We start from the raw sequence: 19,059 nt of genomic DNA, 5'->3' as shown, positions 1-19,059 counted from the left end.
TTGCTCTAGTAGACATAACTTGGGGAGTCTATCAGTCTCCATTTCAATTGACTTTGCACCAGTAGTTATATGTTCTAATTCTGGATAGTGCATGAATTGTATAAATTCAGCTCTAACAGCTGCAGCAGATGCTCTTGGATCTGTACACCCAAAATACATCTCAAGGGCTGAGACTGTGTTTGTTCTAGGACTGTGGTCGAGGATAGAATACAAACCTCTGCTCCATACAGGAGCATAGGGGTAACCTTAGCTAAGGGTAATCTTAGCTGCATTCTACATGGGGCTGCCCTTGAAGAGTGTTCAGAGACTACAGTTGGTCCAGAATGCAGCTGTGTGAGCGATATCATGTTACACCTATCCTCCGCAAGCTACACTGGCTCCCTATTGGTCTCCGGACGCGCTACAAAGTGCTGGTGATTACCTTTAAAGCCCTACATGGCATTGGACCTGAATATCTGAGAGACCGTCTCCTGCTACACACCTCCCAACGTCCGATAAGAACCCACAGGCTAGGCGTCCTCCGGGTGCCGTCGACCGGACAATGCTGGCTGGCGACTACTCGGGGGAGAGCCTTTTCTGTAGCTGCTCCGGCCCTGTGGAACGAGCTACCAGCAGAGATCTGGACCCTTCCCACTCTCGTGGCCTTCCAAAAAGCCACCAAAACCTGGCTGTTCCGACAGGCATGGGGTTGCTGATTTTTAAATCAGGTCCAACCCCCAGCTAAGCCAAATGTATGTTGTGTTTTTTTTAAACTGTTTTGTTTCTTTCCCCAATGTGTTATTTTATTTTATTTCGTATTTGTAAGCCGCCCGGAGTCCTCCGGGATTGGGCGGCATATAAACTCATTAAATTGCGAATTGTGAATTTATAAACCTTAATTAATGGGGCTAGGGAGACTGGGTAACTATGGTTCTTTAGTTTAAGCAGTAAATTCAAACGGGCTTTTGCTCTAAATGTACTGTTGATGATAACAAGCCCAAAATTCAGTCTTGGAATTATTTCTACAGGTAATCCTCGAATTATGAATGTAATGGAGCCTGCCAGTTACAGTCTAACTTGAGGATTTGTTAACTGGATTACATTAAAGGAACGAGGCCATCCACCCCTCTTTCTAATGCATTCATTAATCAAATGAGCAAGTTGTTAAGAACATATCAGGTACCTCAGGAGTGGAGAGGGTCTTTGAAAGTCTAGTGCAGGGACAAGACACCCAAGGCCTCCCTTTGTGCGCAATTGGCAACAACTAGGCAGGTTCAGCATTCCAGTAAATGGCAGAGCCACGCCCACTTGTGAGATAGGCTGGGGCTCAGTGGGGAATGGGAGAGGCAAACCTAGTGCTCGCAAATTGCAGAAGTTTTTCCAAAGAGGATGGAAGTATGTATAAGAACACAAGGTCTAAGGAAAACAGCTTCGCATTGATGTTTTGAGCTCTGGACATCTTCCAAAGGCAAATGAGAGGTCAATAACAGGTAGGGAGGAGCATGTGGAATGCAATGAGCTACCAAAGTAAACTCAATTCCTGCAGAGATCTGGCAGGCCATGGTGGGGGAAAACAGACAGGGAACATATTGCAGCATCTCTGTATCTCAGTTGTAAGGGTGAACAACTGCTGTGGTGCTACAACATATGTGACTTTGGGACTGGGTCATAAGTACTTTCAGCAAAAATGTCATAACTTTGAACCATTGCTAAGTGAATTGTTGTAACTGGAGGACTATCTGTAATTTAATTTTGATTATATAAAGAACAGTCTTTTGTATGACCCATTAAAACTTTTTTCTTCTTGTATTTGTTTCCGTTTCCAAAACTAACAATAGTGATTCTGGTGATTTTCCTTAGTCTTGCTGATATAACAATAATCTTCACTAAAGTTACTTCTCTTCTAGACTATCAGAATAATAATAACGATATGTTGCATATTTCTTAAGAATGTTTTAAAATTTCCTGAGAAGACATTGTACATATTTTAATAGTGACTATGAAGACAAGAAGAGCATCAGATAGATCTTTTCATACAGGAAAATAAGATTTATATATAGTTTCTCATTATCACAAAAATTCACCTGAATTTTAAATGACTCTTGAGAGAAACCTTTTTCATCTATCCTGTTCACCAAAGTGGGACAGCAGGCTATATTGTGAGTCCCATCTATTAAGAAGATTCATCAAACAGGACCTAGAAAAAGGGCTTTCTCTATAGTGGCTCCCTTCTTCTGAAATATCATTTCCTTGGAAATAAGTTGGCCCCTTCTTTGCTATTTTTCCAGAAAGCCCTGAAGATATGGTTCTGTCAGCAGGCCTGGGGATCCCAGACTGATCCAGAGATGGTCAATGGCTCCACATGTTTGCAGTTGTTACGATCATGTGGGAGTAGTCTCCCGGGGTTTTTATGTTGTTTTTTTAATTATGCATGGTACTTGGAGTCATCAGGTCTGAGTTGGGCTGCCATATAAATCTATTTAATATATAAATAAGAGATTATTCATTCACTATAGCAGCTTTCATAAAATAATTTTGCTACAATGTGCCATCTTATGGCTATGAAGATTCTCAGTCATCTAGGTCATAGTTGTCTCATAGAGGCAACTGGATTTTCTTGTTGTTCTTTGAGTCCACATTTTGAACAGAGAAGGCCGCTAGTTTGAAAGACGGGTCAAAGATATATATGTCAAAATTGAAGAGCCCTCTCTCAACAGTAATTCAAAGATGATTCCACAGCCATTTGCAATACTCAGATGACCCTGAGGACACAGATAAACCTCCAAGTGGCTTCAAAGAATGCAAATGACCAACTGTCTGCAAGGAGAATAAATCCTTCCACTCCCTACCAATTAGTCAGAGCTGAAGAAGCTTTTTGGATGAGAAGCAAAATGTCTTCAAAAAACCCAAGAAAGTCCAGTTAGCTCTTGAAAAAGCACCTTTGGGTGCCATCTTATAACACCTGATCTGCTACATGAATGCAGTTTTCCCCAGTTCTCTAAAATTAACGAATTTCATACTTAATATGTTTTTAGAAATATATTGAAAAAACAGAAAAAGCTTCTGCCAGAGGATGTTAGCAACTAAAACAAATAAATATGAATGATAATTTGCTTAACATTTGAGATATGAGATCACTGTCAGGATTCCGACCAATGCCCTAATTAAATTATGAGCCTCAAACCAAGCTTTGGATGCTTTGCGAGTTGACAATTACATTTAGAATAACAAGCCTCAAAAGATAGGAGTTTATTCAGTTTCTAGTCTGTTAGAACCTGAAAAGAGCAAGTCATATCAGACATTAGCAGCTAGTTATTAATAATACATATTGAGCTTACATATGCAATGTAGAAACCAAGATCAACCATCAGCATACATAAGTCATCTTTTCTGACTGAGCTGTCTGGCAAGTGCTGGGAGGGATGAAAACAGATGGGTCACTTATTCCAAGCTTGAGGTCAAAGAAACGCGAGGAGGTTGTCACACTGTAGTTCTTGGTGTAGGTTTCCTGAACTGGGTAACAGTCCTTGATTGTGTAAACTCCCACCCAATTTTCAACTGTAATGAAAGAAGCACAAATTCTTACTGGTTTTATAGAAAAGCATGATTTTGAGTTTTCAAAGTCAATTATAAGACAATAAAAAAGTAAGTTCCATTTTCCTGACCACAAATGAAGGATTAATGCAATCATCCTTAAAAATACTAACTCTAGGTATTGGTTACATTGGTTTCAATGTAATTACTCTGCAGTGAGTGATTTCATAGTTAACATAAGAGTGAGAAATTGGTAAGAACACCACGATAAAAAGCCCCAAATACTAGTCTCTTTCAAACACATTTTTAATGTTTAAATTTTTATTTTTAAACATAGACAAACAAGACGTAACATAAAAACATCTTCAGTTACGTACAGTGTGTCAATTGGTTTCAAGTTTTTTGTGCATTCTTTCCATAGTCATCTGTTCCAACCCCCTCCTCTGTCCAGTAACGAATGCCGAGATAAGCTTAGCTGGAATGCCACAACACTTTATTATCAAGAAACATAAATCTTGGTGGCTGAAAGCCCAAACACATTGAAGAGATAAAGAACCTTGGCAGCAACCCAGACTTCGACAGATACAGATAACAGCTTCAGCATTGATAATTAAGTTGAATTCTGCAACCAGCTCCTCACAAAGTCCCTCCTTATATACTGTCTTGAGAGGAGCCTAATTACAACCACCTGGGTCCAATTATCTTCTATATCTGCGCAGTTGTTCTCTATGTCTATCTGCTGGCCACTTCCGGGGGTCCAGGACCAACTCCCTTGTCTCCTCCCCACTGCTCCAAGGCCTGATATCAGGAGCACATTACCTTTGGCTTTCACCGCTGCTCCATGCCTCAGGCATCTCCTGGTGGCCAACCAGCCTCTCTGATCCCTGCTTGGAGTCGAAACCCTCTCCAGGGTCCTCCACATCTTCCAGAGCCAACTCATAGAGCTCCTCACTGTCGGAGTCTGTTGGCAGCTCCAATGGCTCCTGTTGGGCCACAATACTATACCTCACTGCAGGGCCTTTCCCCTGGGTCTGACACTCAGGATGCAGCCTCGAGGGATATTGCGCATGATAGGCTCGCACCAAAGCAGGGGCATGCACATCTGTCACATCGGTCCAGGCCCCCCTGTCTGACCCCTAGTCCTTCCAGTCTACCAAGCACTGAAAACGTCCCTTTAGCCATCTCGAGTCTCTGATCCGGGCCACTTATTGCAGTAGCCGTGTTTCCACATCATGCGATGATGGCTGGGGGAAGAGGGTTGGCGGAGAGGACAAGCCGACCGCTCAGGGATCAGGAGCAAGTGATGGAACACCAGGTGCACTCACATCGAACGTGAAAGGGACAGGTGATAGGCCACTGGATTGATGATGGCCTCTAGAGGGAATGGCCCAAGACACCATTGGTCCAAATTCTTAGCCGGCTGGTGGGACGGAAGATGCTATGTGGACAGTCACACGTGATCTCCCACAGCCAACTCCAGCACCACATGCCGAGACCTATCTGCCACCCTTTTGCAGTCCTCCTTAGCCTGATTCAGATAACGGCACACCACTTGGTGGACTGCCTGGAGCTCAGAGAGGGAGTCCTGCGCTGTGGGGACCGGGGAGTCCACTGGGGTAAGAGGGAAAAAGCGAGGGTGATACTTGACGTTTGCCATGAATGGCGTTGTCCGTGTGGATGTATGCTGCGAGTTGTTAAACGCAAACTCCGCCACGGCCAGGTACTCCGCCCAGTTGTTCTGCTGCTGATTCACGAAGCAGCGCAGGTACTGTTCCAGGATCCCAATCACTTTCTCCGTACCCCCATCGGTTTCGGAATGGTGCACCGAGGACAAACAAAACTGGACATCTAGAGCCACCATCAGCCCTTTCCAAAACTGGCCGTCCCACGGTCCGATATGACCCCGTCAGGTAGGCCGTGCAGCTGGAAAACATGCTGGATGAACATGCGGGCAGTGCGCACGGGCTGTCAGCAATCTCCGACAGGGGATGAAATGCGCCATCTTGGTGAGCATGTCCACCACCATAAGGACCGTAGTAAACTCTGAAGACAGAGACAGCTCTGTCAGGAAGTCCATGGACACGGCTCCCCAGGGTCTGTCCGGGGTCGGCAATGGCTGCAACAAGCCTGGAGGAGCTCCTGTCTCTGAGTTGGCCTATCAACACTGTACACACGACATGACGTACATCTGCACATCGTGTCGTAAGCAAGGCTACCAGAAAGAACGGGAGATCAGGTTCAGAGTCTTGAAAAGGCCAAAATGTCCCACTGCTGGATTGTCACGACACTAGGACAGAATAAGTCCACAGAGGGGCCCTCGGGCACATAGAGCCGGTCCCGGTACCTCAAAAGGTCATTGTCAAAGGTCCATGGAGAAGCTGGCCCTACCTTTGCCCTCCGTTGCTCCACCCACTCGTTGCCCCGCTGCGCATCTCGTATCAGAGACCGTAAGTCCACGGACTCGTGAGCTGTAGCGAAGGATTCGATGGGTAGAACGGTCCGGGGTGGAAGCGAGTCTGCAGGGTCAGAGTACTCCGATTTCCTGGACAGGGCATCCGCCCTTTGGTCCTGCACACTAGGAATGTAAGTCACTTTGAAATTGAACCAGGCAAAGAACAGAGACCACCGGATCTGGCAGGCTGTTGTCAGAAACTCTAGATTCCTATGGTACATCTGGATCTCGACTTGATGCCTGGCCCCCTCCAGGTGATGCCTCCAGGCTTCAAACGCCACTTTGATATCCAACAACTCCTTCTCCCATATGGTATAATTGCGCTCGGAAGGATTGAGTTTCCATGAATAATAAGTGCAAGGGAAAAGAGTACCATCAGGGGCGTGAGCCTGCAGTAACACCGCACCCACCGCGATGTCAGACGGATCCGCCTCCACCACAAATGGAGGTTGGGATCAGGGTGCTTCAGGATCAGCTCCTTCGTGAAGGTGTGCTTCAGGGCCATGAACGCCTGTTGCTCCGTGGGCCCCCAGTGAAATGGCACCTTCTTTTGCAGGAGCCGAGTGAGGGGCATGATCAAGAAAACAAAACTGGGGATGAAGGTCCAGTAACAATTGGCAAACCTGAGGAGTCTCTGAACATCCTTCATAAGCAAAGGAGGTTGCCAACTGCGCAATGCCTCCACCTTGCCCGGCTCCATCGCAATTCCCTCAGGTGAGATATGGTGTCCCAGGGACTCAATGGTAGTCTGCCAGAACTGACACTTCTCCAGCTTTGCGAACAAACGATGCTCTCGGACTTGTTGCAAGACCAAGTGCAAATGTTGTTGATGATCCTTCTGGGACGTCGAGTAGATCAAGATGCCATCCAGGTAAATGATGACAAACTGATCCAACAGGTCCCGGAAGATATCATTCATGAAATGTTGGAAGACTTCCGGGGCATTGGTCAACCCAAATGGCATGACCATGTACTTGAAATGTCCGTACCAGGTGCCAAAGGCCGTCTTCCATTCGTCCCCCACCCTGACTCGGACCACGTTATAAGCCTCATGGAAGTCCAGTTTCGTGAACACCATCGCCTCAGATACCCGGTCTTCTTTTTAACAAACAAAACCGGGGCAGACAGTGGCAAAGATGAGGGCCGGATAAAACCCCGGGCGAGGTTCTTGTCTAGAAAGTCCTGCAATGCGGCCAACTCCGGCTCAGACATGGAATACAGGCGACCCATCAGGAGCTTCGCATCAGGTACCAGGTCTATGGGACAGTCATAAGGCTGGTGCAGCAGCAGTTGATCCGCCTCCTGCTCACTAATTACGTCTGCGAACGCCACTAAACCCAACGGCACAGCCACTCTGGGCGAGCTGAGCACCTGGCCTGCACAGACGTGACGGGTGTAGTCGACACATTGCAGGGACGGGAACGTGATCAGATTCTGCGACCAATAAATCTGAGGGCCCGCAGCCAAGCAAAGCCCAAGACCACAGGGAAATGCAGTCCCGAAACAACATAAAATTGAATGGCCTCCTCATGCTCCCTGAGGACCAGGCGCAAAGGCTACATGGCGGCCTTGAAAGGCCAGAAAGAAGCACCCAGCCATCAATGGTCTCAACCCACATCAGTAGGTCCACCAGACATAGAGGGACATCGTACTTTGTAGCAAACGCCACATCCATAAAGTTCGTGGTTGCCCCGGAATCGACCAAGGTATGGGCCGGAATTCCCTGCGGACTACCCGACAAGAGGATATGTGCTGCTACAATCGTATGCCATGGAGGCTCATCCACTTCTGTTTTGGCATGCACCCAGCCTAACGTTTCCCTCAGATCGGGCTCCGCCAGTGTCCCAACACATTGTTCTGGAGCTGAGGGGTAGGTCTCAGACCTCACAGCCCCCCCCCACTCTTTTTAGGGCAAGCTGTGGTTAGGTGTCCAAGAGCCCCACGATAAAAACACAACCCCCCCCTGCATGCCGTCTGCCCATCTCCGTTCGCAACAAGCGGGATTTGGCGGCTCCCAACTCCATGGGCTCCTCCCGTGCAACTGTGGTCTCCTGCGGAATTGGCACTCCACTAGTCTCCTGGGATGTGAGGTGAGACCTCCGCCTCTGAAACTGGGCGTCTATCCAGAGGTACAAAAGGACCAATACGTTGAATGTGGGTGGCCTGTCCACCTGCAGCAGCTCATCCTGCAGGTCATCCAACAGGCTGTCCTGAAAAGTGTCCATAAGGGCTGGCTCATTCCAGGTTGAGTCATGACTAAGCAGCTGGAATTCGCTGAGTTAATCCTGCAAGGAGCCACTGCTCTGCTGCAGTGTCTTGAGTAGTCTGGTGGCTGTTTCCTCCTCAATGGGGTCATCATACATCAACCGGAGGTGTTCACAAAAACCCCTGAAATCATCCAGCAGAGGGCTAGCCTGAGATAGCAACGGAGTAGCCCCGCGAGCTGAAAGCAAGCTAATAATAAATCCCACCTTAGCCCGGTCAATGGGAAAATCCTCCTCTCTTAAGCTGACAAACAGCTGGCATTGTCCCAAGAAAGCTGGAGACATAGCTTGGTTGCCAGCAAACTTGTCCGGCACAGCCACCAGACATTTCCTCCATGGCTGGGGGGTGGGGGGAATAGCAGGCCCCTGGAACTGAGCTACTTGACCAGCCAGCAAAGCAATCTGTTGTGCCAACTGGGCATTCTCAGCACGAAGTTGCTCCATTGTAGCTTAATAGAGCTTCGTTTGGGGCAGGATTCAATCTGTTCTGACCCCCTCCTCCATCCAGTAACAAATACCGAGATAAACTTAGCTGGAATGCCACAACACTTTATTAGCAGGAAACATAAATCTTGGTGGCTGAAACCCAAACACGAATGAATAGATAAAGAACTTTGGCAGCAACCCAGACTCCGACAGATACAGATAACAGCTTCTCCAGCGTTGATAATTAAGTTGAATCCTGCAACCAACTCCTCACAAAGTCCCTCCTTATATACTGTCTTGAGAGGAACCTAATTACAATCACCTGGGTCCAATTATCTTCTGTACCTGCGTAGTTGTTCTCTACATCTATCTGCCCACCGTTGCCGGGCGTCCAGTATCAACTCCCTTGTCTCCTCCCCACTGCTCCAAGGCCTGATGTCAGGAGCACACTCCCTTTGGCTTTCATCGCTGCTCCATTCCTCAGGCGTCTCCTGGTGGCCAACCAGTCTCTCTGATCCCTGCTCGGAGTCAGAACCCTGTCTAACGTCCTCCACATCTTCCAGAGCCGGCTCATAGGGTCCCTCGCTGTTGGAGTCTGTTTGCAGCTCCAACGGCTCCTGTTGGGCCACAACAGTTATCATTTAAACTTTATATAAAGTCACATATTGTCAATCAAATATATTGGGTACTTCATTTGTTTGACTACCTCTATTGTTTCTTCATTTTAAGAGAAGTATTCTAAATATGGGTTCATTTATATTATAATAATTAATTATATCATCTTCAATATATCCAATAATAAAATATTTTATATCCTATTCTAAATCATTCTATTATTTTAGTATTGGTAACATTCTCTAATAATTTTCAATTCCATGCTGTTGTTCTTTTTATTTAACCACTGGTAAAATAAATCCCATATCCTATAAAATTGTTTATCTTCTTGGTCTCTAATTTCTCATGTCAACTTACTCGTTTCAGCACATTCCATTCCATTATTCGTATCATCAATCTAATATATATTGTATGTATACGTTATTATAATTATTAAACATTCATTGAGTATAGCTATTATTACATCCTTTTTATGTGAAGCATACTAAATTTAAAGTAAATTTATATTATGGCGTTTCCTGACATCATCCTGAAATCATCCAATGGTATTACATCTTTATATTCTATTCTGTATAGAATTGTTTATCTTTTATAAAAAAAAACTTTCCAACATCATCTCCATATTGCTGACTTGCAGTTTATATAAAATTTTATATTATCAATCTAGCATATATAAATGCATTATTATCATTGTTAATCATTTATTTGACTATAATTATTATTACTTTGTCTTATACATAATACTCAAAGTTTAACTAAGTTTAACTTAATTTTGTTGTGACATTTCATTTTATCATCCTGTATTCTTCCAGTAGTAGTGCAGTCCAATATCTCTTGCCATTTGTAGAATCTGTATTCTAAGTGTTTTCTTGATAAGTCTTATGTGGACTTCTCTTGGCAACTTCTTGTTCACTGCATATCTTGTAAAGACTCAAAACCCTCCATCTGTTCCTTCCATCAGCTTGCCTTTAGTTATCACTAGTACTTTCATCAAAATTACTCTCATTGTTTCTGCCAAATTTTCTCCCCTTTCTTCATCTATGTTTTGAAATCTGAGATAGAGTTCCACTTCGTCGACCTCTTCTTTCAGTATTTCACACATATCATTTCCCTCCACTCTCGGTTTGCAGTCAGTGTCAACAATTTTCTTATCACCTTGTTCAAATTTTTCTGTAATTTTTTGAACTCTCCTCAAATTTCACCGTTATTTTGTAAGTATTCTCCTCCCTTTCTTCCCTTCTTTCCGTATTTTGTTCTATAATCTCAAGTCTCTTTTCAATTCTCTCTGTGCTTATTAGTACTTTTTGAATTTCTAGCATAATTATTTGCAATTATTTTCCCCTCCGGGGAAAAGGGCAGCATGTAAGTGCAATAAATTCAATAAATTCAATGTTAATTCCTTTTCTTCTTCATGGTGCGCCATTTTTTCAGATTGTAAACATTGCCACTAAGACATCCAAGGCTTTTTGCTAGGTTCAGACAGATTCAGTATAATCTTTCAAGTCAAGGCTTTCTCTTTACTCCAAAAGAGCACCTGTAGTAACAAAATGTGCTTTCCCACTGTCCCTTTCAGTAAACAAAGCCAATAGCCTTGAAATATCAGATGTTACCAAGCTTTCAACCTCTAGGTGGCAGTGTTACTTCTTTTCCTCTGCTTTTACCTCTCTCTTTAAGCTCCTTACTCAGGAAGAGAAAAAAATGCTTAAAAGTTACAATCCAGACGAGCCTTGAGAGGGAATTTTGAATCCACAAATACAAAAAAATGGGGAAAAAATAGAAGAAGAAGGGGAAAAAAGACCAGTCCAATTTAAAAGTAAGAGGCATTTGTAAAAGTTTCATCCATAAAAAGAAACGAAATTGAAGAGAAAAATATAACACAAGTTTTAATCTAGACTTGATTCGCCGCTTACTTTCTTCCGTCTTCAATTTTAATTTAACTCTAAGTCTTTTTGAGTATTCTCTTCTCTAATAGTAAAAACTTTCTCACCATTTCGACACACTCTCTCTCCTGCTCTGCTTCCGTTTCAGGGGTCTGTCCCAACCTTCTGCTGTTTCAATGGCTGCTTCTCTTGTAGCCGGAAAAAAAGAGCATCTCCTGGATCAATCAGGGACTTTGCGATGCCCTTGAGATCAGCAGAACATGCCCTATAAATAACCAATAAATTCTAAAAATTCTAAATTCCTTCTCTATCACCGTCTCTACAGGACGGTTTAGGTCCAAAAAGGATTGTCCAGGAGCAGATATATCGACAGCAATCCTGGAGCTCCAAGATTGCATGTCGTGTCATAGCGACGTCAGACACGTCTTCTTTTTCAAACACTTTTTAATGCTTTCAAGTCAGTGTTGATTCCTGGTAATGCCTGGAAAAATCCCTGTAGTTTCCTTGGCAATTTTGGAAGCAATTTGCCATTGCTGAGAGAATGACGGGCCCAAGGTCACCCAGTTAGCTTTAAGCCTAAAGTGGGTCTAGAAATCATCATCTGCTGGTTTGTAATCCAGTACACTAAAACTACACCAAACTCTCCCCTTGAAAACCTAAGTATTTTATATCCAGATCTGTTCAAAATCTATTGGCTAATGTTTTCATATGTGACATATATGCTTGAAAGAATATATGTAAGAATGGTTGTTGGTCCTTACCTGATATGCTCATTCTCTGTGACTTGGAGATAGCAGCCAGACTGGGTTGCTCTGTCCAGTAACCAACTGGACTGAGTCTACACTTGTGATGTCATCGAGCCCTGGTGACTCCTCCCAGTTTAGACAAAGTAGACTGTAGAGTCAAGTGAGAATTGTAAAACAAACAAAAAATAATTGCCAAATGCATACTCTCTCCTCCGCACAAACATTCCGTTCAGAATGATTTACACTAGGGTGGGGCTGGCTGCTATCTCCACGTCACAGAGAATGAGCATATCAGGTAAGGACCAACACCCATTCTCCTATGATCGTGGAGACAGCAACCAGACTGGGACGTACCAAAGAAAAACCTGTCCACTAGGACGGGAACAATAGAGTAAAATTTGTTAAAGCATATGTACTTGTTGCAGCACTCTGCGGCCAAAAGCTGCCTCAGCCAAAGCATACTTGTCTAATTTGTAGTGGCATATGAAGGCCGTGGGAGACGTCCATGTGGCTGCCTGGCAAACTTCCTCCAAAGAAGCCTGAGTAGACCATGTTGCCGAAGTTGCCGCGCTCCAGGTAGAATGGGCTATAATGTTCTGTGGAATCTTCAAAGACTGAAGTTCATATGTTACCGTAATACAGGCTCTGATCCACCGCCCCAAACTTGACTGTGAAGTGTTGGACGCTTGGCGAAAGGAGACAGAGAGATTCTGAATGGTGCAGCGAAGCCGTGCAATCGAGATAGATTTTAAGGACTCGGCGTACATCAAGGGTGTGCCATTTGCGCTCCCGTTCGTGGCGAGGAACTGGACAAAAATCAGGTAATGACAATTCTTGGCCCCCGTGAAACAGACTGTTGACTTTTGGCAAGAAGGTAGGATCAAGATGCAATACAACTCGGTCTGGGTGGAATATGCACATATCGTGCCTCACAGACAGGGCTGCCAAGTCTGAAACACATCTAGCAGAAGTTATAGCCACTAGAAACAAAGTCTTGAGAGACAACAATTTTAATGACATGGACCTTAATGGTTCAAATGGAGAAGTGAGAGCCTCCAGGACCAGTGTTAAATCCCAAGTCAGATATATATAGATGACAGGAGGTCGGAGGTTCAAGGCACCCTGGAGAACTCTCTGGACCAGAGGGTGAGTAGAAAGATGTTCTGGGGATGAGCTATCTAGGACGGAAGACAAAGCGGCCACCTATCGACGTAATGTGTTTGGGGTGAGACCCTGATCTAGCCCTCTCTGTAAGAAGTCCAGCACTTGAGGAATGGAAGCCCTTAGTGAATCAATAGTGAGATTAGAACACCAGAGAGCAAACGCTTGCCACATGGCATCATAAATATGGTTCGTTGAAATTCTACAAGATGCCTGAATAGTAGCAATGACTTTGAGGGAGATGTTATCAGCTTTTAAGGCTTGCTGCTCAATCGCCACGCAGTTAATTGAAGCCACTAGGGGTTGGGATATAGGATTGACCCCCGATAAAGAGAAATTAGTGACTGTGGAATGAGCCATGGAGGGGAGATCGACAGTGTCACGAGGTTGGCAAAATAAAATCAGCGCGATCAGTGGGGTGCCAGGAGTAAGAGTTCTGCCTCCTGTACTACCCTCTCGATGAGAGGGAGTGGTGAAAATGCATATAGGCCACTGGCACCTGAGAACGTCTACCCCTTCTGCATAGGGTTCCACAAACCTCGAATAGTACCTGGTTGTTGTCTGCTGTCACAAACAGGTCTAGGACTGGCAGGCCGAACCGTAGCGCGAGTAGATGGAAGAGGTCCGGGTGAATGCTCCACTCTGCTTGATCTATTTTGGCTCGACTCAGCCAGTCCGCCTGGATGTTGGAGACCCTACCCCCCAAAATGTGCTCTGCCCTGAGGGATGCTAGATAAGATTCCGCCCAATGGCACAATAGATTGGCTTCCTGCATCAGTGGTCAGGACCGAGTTCCCCCCTGCATGTTGATGTGTGCCTTGGTGGTGGTGTTGTCGGTCAGGACGAGGATAAGATTGTCCTGAACCATCTTTTGGAAGTGTATCAGGGTGAAGCACAGTTCTAACCAATTTATGTTGTTTTGGCTTTCTTCTAACGACCACTGACCTTGTGCCATCAGATTCTGCAATATTCAGATGACCCTGAGGACACAGATAAACCTCCAAGTGGCCTCGATGACTCTCTAAAAGAATGCAAATCACCAACTGTCTGCAAGGAGCATAAATCCTTCCATTCCCTACCAATCAGCCAGAGCTGAAGAAACCTTTTGGATGAGAAACAAAATGTCTTCAAAGAAAAACAAATAAGTCCAGTTAGCTCTTGAAAAAGTACCTTTGGGTGCCATCTTATAACACCTGATCTGCTACATGAATGCAGTTTTCTCCTGCTCTCTAAAATTAACAAATTTCATATTTAATATGCTTTTAGAAATATATTGAAAAAACAGAAAAAGCTTCTGCCAGAGGATGCTAGCAACTAAAACAAATAAATATGAATGATAATTTGCTTAACATTTGAGATATGAGATCACTGTCAGGATTCCGACCAATGGCCTAATTAAATTATAAGCTTCAAACCAAGCTTTGGATGCTTTGCGAGCTGACAATTACATTTAGAATAACAAGCCTCAAAAGATAGGAGTTTATTCCGTTTCTAGTCTGTTAGAACCTCATTTATGATCAGAAATAATATAATGCTTACGTTTCCTAGCTGGCTTCCTGTCAGACCATTCCTGGACCATAATTTGATCACTTGGTCCTCCGATGTAGTACTGATCTTCATAAGTTGAGTTGTCAGGAATGTCATAAGGATCCCAAGGCTCACTCAAAGAAATCTTTGAACACAGCTTTGTCAGTTGTTCAATCTGATACATCACTGCATCTTTATAAAGATATATGTATTCAAAAAATCTGAAACAGGAAAATTGGGGTAAGATTCTTGTTCATATAATGTAATACAACTTAGAGGACATATTTAGTTACATCAATTACATCTTTTAATCAATAACTACATATTAATTATTATACAATAGCAGAGTTGGAAGGGACCTTGGAGGTCTTCTAGTCCAACCCCCTGCCTAGGAAGGAAACCCTATACCGTTCCAGACAAATGGTTATCCAACATCTTCTCAAAGAATCTCAGTGTTGGGGTATTCACAACTTCTGGAGGCAAGCTGTGCCACTGATTAATTGTTCTGTCAGGAAATTTCTCCTCAGTTCTAAGTTGCTTCTCTCCTTGATTAGTTTCCACCCATTGCTTCTTGTTCTACCCTCAGGTGCTTGGAAAATAGTTTGACTCCCTCTTCTTTGTGGCAACCCTTGAGATATTGGAACACTGCTATCATGTCTCCCCTAGCCCTTCTTTCTATTAAACTAGACATACCCAGTTCCTGCAACCGTTCTTCATATGTTTTAGTCTCCAGTCCCTTAATCATCTTTGTTACTCTTCTCTGCAGTCTTTCTAGAGTCTCCACATCTTTTCTACATCGTGGTGACCAAAACTGAATGCAGTATTCCACGTGTGGCCTTACCAAGGCATTATAAAGTGGTATTAACACTTCACGTGATCTTGATTCTATCCCTTTGTTTATGTAGCCTAGAACTGTGTTGGCTTTTTTGGCAGATTTAATCAATATTTAGTTATTGATTAAAAGGCAGCAGACAGATCTATGGGTTTGTAAGGTACGTTAGAGATTTCAAAGAAAACGTATTAACTTTACCATTAAACTATAAGTCTTAGGATTCCAGAGTAAATTCATGATATCTTATTGGCATAAAAATAATGTATAGTTTTATATAATTTACATTTTAGTTCACTTTGGCTTTGTACCAATCACTGAAGGTTTAAAACATACTTTTGCCTAAATTACAGACAACTACCTCTTCACCTCAATTTTTTTCAATCTTCAATTGGTAAATTTCATGTTGTGGGAGGTTCTGGAGGGTGAAAAACGGCCCTATGGGCAAATCAGAAGTTCGGGAAGGGCGAAAAATGCTGCAATGGTCAAAAGTATGAAAAACTGTCATGAGTCACTTTTTTCACTGCTGTTATAACTTTGAAATGAACAAGTAAATGAACTGTTGTAAGTTGATGACCACCTGTATAAAAAAAGAACAGGACAGGGCAGCTATTATCCCTCTTCTGTTTACTATGATTCTTGAAAAACTGAATAGATACATAAGATGAAAGGATTATGGAATTAAAAATTTAAGGGAGACATAGAACTTAAGAGTTTTTCCAGATGACTTGGTATTGGTTTTGGAAGATCCTTTAATGGTACTTGGTATGTTAATGGGTAAATTAAAATAATTTTGGGTATTAGCAGGCTTTAAGACTATAAATAATAATAATAATAATAACAACAACAACAACAATAACAACTCAATAACTAACTCAAAAACAAAAAGAATTGAAGGAAAGATCATGGAGCATTTTCTGTCTAATGAGAAAAGGCAACGTTTACCATCATTAAAAACTGTGCCTAAGAAAATTTTGGCCCCTATTATGAAAATGGTTAATGAAGTACTTTCAACAATCAAACCGGGATCCATCTTGGAAACGAATCCGTTAATGTACAGTGCAGCTGTAATAGTCACTGGGCATTAAAATCAAAGCACCTAGTCACACAATGGAAAAAATATCAAAGCCAAAGTGGAAAATCCAATTAGAACAAAAAGTCAAAATACTAAGAGCAGATGCTAGCAACTTAAAGAACATGCATGAGCAATGGCTTAAAAACAGCAAAATCATAGATCAACTAATCAGAAGATATAGATTGGATACAATAGCATTAGCAATTAGACTTATATACTGTTTCATAGGGCTTTCAGCCCTCTCTAAGCGGTTTACAGAGTCAGCATATCGCCCCCCCCAGTCTGGGTCCTCATTTTACCCACCTCAGAAGGATGGAAGGCTGAGTCAACCCTGAGCCTGTGAGATTTGAACAGCCGAACTGCATTTAACAGTCAGCTGAAGTGGCTGCAGTACAGCACTCTAACCACTGCGCCACCTCGGCTCTTATACAAGAAACATCAATGAAGCTGTAGAGATTGTAAAATAGCAGATAACAACAACAGCTAGAAAAATTGAAAGATATGAGGCACGAATCATCCAATACAAACAAAATCAGCAATTTCGATCAGACCAATGGCGTTTTTATCAAAGTCTTAATGTGAATGGTGACTCCAAAAGTGAAAAACCAGAAAAGCAGGCCACAGTTGAATTCTGGAAAGAACTGTGGGAAAATGCAAAGGACTATAATAAGGAAGCAAAGTGGATACATGACTTTGAGAAAAGCATTGGCAACAAGCAATGCACGTAGTAACAACTGAGATGGTCAAAAATCAAGTAAAAAAAGTAAAGAATTGGACATCACCTGGAAATGACCGATTGCATGGTTTCTGGCTCAAATATCTGACTAGTTTACATGCAATATTGGCCAGGCAACTGAATGAAATTTTACAAAAGGGCCAAATTGATGAATAGTTGACAACTGGAAAAACATACTTGATTCAGAAGGATGCAACTAAAGGAACAATACCTGAAAATTACAGACCAATAACATGCTTGCCAACAACCTTCAAATTACAAACAGGCATTATTGCAGGTAACATGATGAATTATTTGGAAACAAATAACATCTTGCCAGTAGAGCAAAAAGGCAACAAAAGGAGCAGGGGCACAAAAGATCAGCTCTTAATTGATAAAATGATATTAGAAAATTGTAAGAACAGAAAAACAAACTTGAATATGGTCTGGATTGATTACAAAAAGAGATTCGACTCATTGCCATATAGTTGGATCATAAAACGCTTAGAAACAACTGCCACTAGCAAAAATATTACATCCTTTACTGAAAAAGCAATGAAATAGTGGAGAACTGAGTTGGCAGTAGGGAATGAGAACTACGGAATGATTAATATCAAGCAAGGAATTTTCCAGGATGATTCACTTTCACCTCTTCTCTTCATCATCGCGATGATCCCACTATCAGTAATCTTTTAAAAAAATGAAATTAGGCTACCAAACAGCCAAAGAAGCTGAAAAAGTTTCACATATATTATATATGGATGATTTGAAACTCTATGGAAAGTCAGAAATAGAAATCCAATCACTGACACAGTCCGAGTATTTAGCACCAATATTTCAATGCAGTTTGGCATGGAAAAATGTGCCACTGTATCCATAAAAAGGGACAAAATCACTACATGTGAGGGAACTGAAATGCTCAATGGCCAACTAATTAAATGCAATGAAAATGAAGCCTACAAATATTTATTCTGCAGTTGGATAACATCAAGCATGGAAAAGTAAAAACTATTGTCAGGGGAGAATACACCAACAGAGTTAGGAAAATTTTGAAATCTAAATTGAATGGTGGAAATACAATCAAGGCCATAAATACCTGAGCAAAACCAGTTATAAAATACACAGCTGGTATAGTTAACTGGACACAAGCTGATTTGGACCTTTTGGACCGAAAAACCAGGAAACTAATGACAATGCACTATAGTTTACATCCACGTGGTGATACTGATAGACTATATCTGCCCCGAAAATCAGAGGATTATTACAAGTGAAGCAAATAGTTAAAGAAGAAAAACATGCACTGGCTGATTATTTAAAAGAAAGTCAAGAACATCTATTAATCGAAGTAAAGAACAAAAATCTATTGACGGTCCAACAGACGAAACAAGAAAACAGAAAAGATGTGATAAAATCAAGAATGGAGAGTTGGCAGAAGAAAGCATTGCATGACCAATTTCTGGAAAAAATAAAAGATAAAGTGGACAGTGAAAAAACTTGTTTATGGTTAACAGCAGGTACATTAAAGAAAGAAACAGAGTCACTAATCCTGGCTGCGCAAGAACAAGCTATCTGCACAAATGCCATTAAGGCCAAAATTGAAAAATCCTCTGATGATGGCAAATGCAGACTGTGCAAAGAAGCTGATGAAACTGTTGATCACATACTCAGCTGCTGTAAAAAAATTGTGCAGACTGATTATAAATTGCGGCACAATTCAGTAGCGCAAATGATCCATTGGAATTTGTGCAAAAATTATAATATTAAAACAGCAACCAACTGGTGGGAACATAAGCCTGAAAAAGTCACCAAAAATCAGATGGTCAAAATCTTGTGGGATTTTTGCATACAAACGGACA

The 19,059-nt window shown here is 42.6% G+C and overlaps 1 protein-coding gene across 1 annotated transcript in view; it reads right to left on the bottom strand.

Annotated features, from left to right (window-relative positions):
• Positions 1-1,080: 1,080 nt before the first annotated feature.
• EPDR1 (ependymin related 1) overlaps positions 1,081-19,059 on the bottom strand; it is a 66,971-nt gene continuing 48,992 nt past the window's right edge. The window contains exons 2-4 of the mRNA XM_032237390.1: positions 14,597-14,805; positions 3,318-3,537; positions 1,081-2,455 (exon numbers count right to left, since the gene is read on the bottom strand). Coding sequence (XP_032093281.1) covers positions 3,347-3,537; positions 14,597-14,805 — 400 coding nt within the window. The 3' untranslated portion in view covers positions 1,081-2,455; positions 3,318-3,346. The remainder of the gene's footprint in view (positions 2,456-3,317; positions 3,538-14,596; positions 14,806-19,059) is intronic.

The sequence above is a fragment of the Thamnophis elegans genome, chromosome Z, assembly GCF_009769535.1.
Source record: "Thamnophis elegans isolate rThaEle1 chromosome Z, rThaEle1.pri, whole genome shotgun sequence".
Taxonomy (NCBI): Eukaryota; Metazoa; Chordata; class Lepidosauria; order Squamata; family Colubridae; genus Thamnophis; species Thamnophis elegans.
This window is presented reverse-complemented; position numbering and strand designations above follow the sequence as displayed.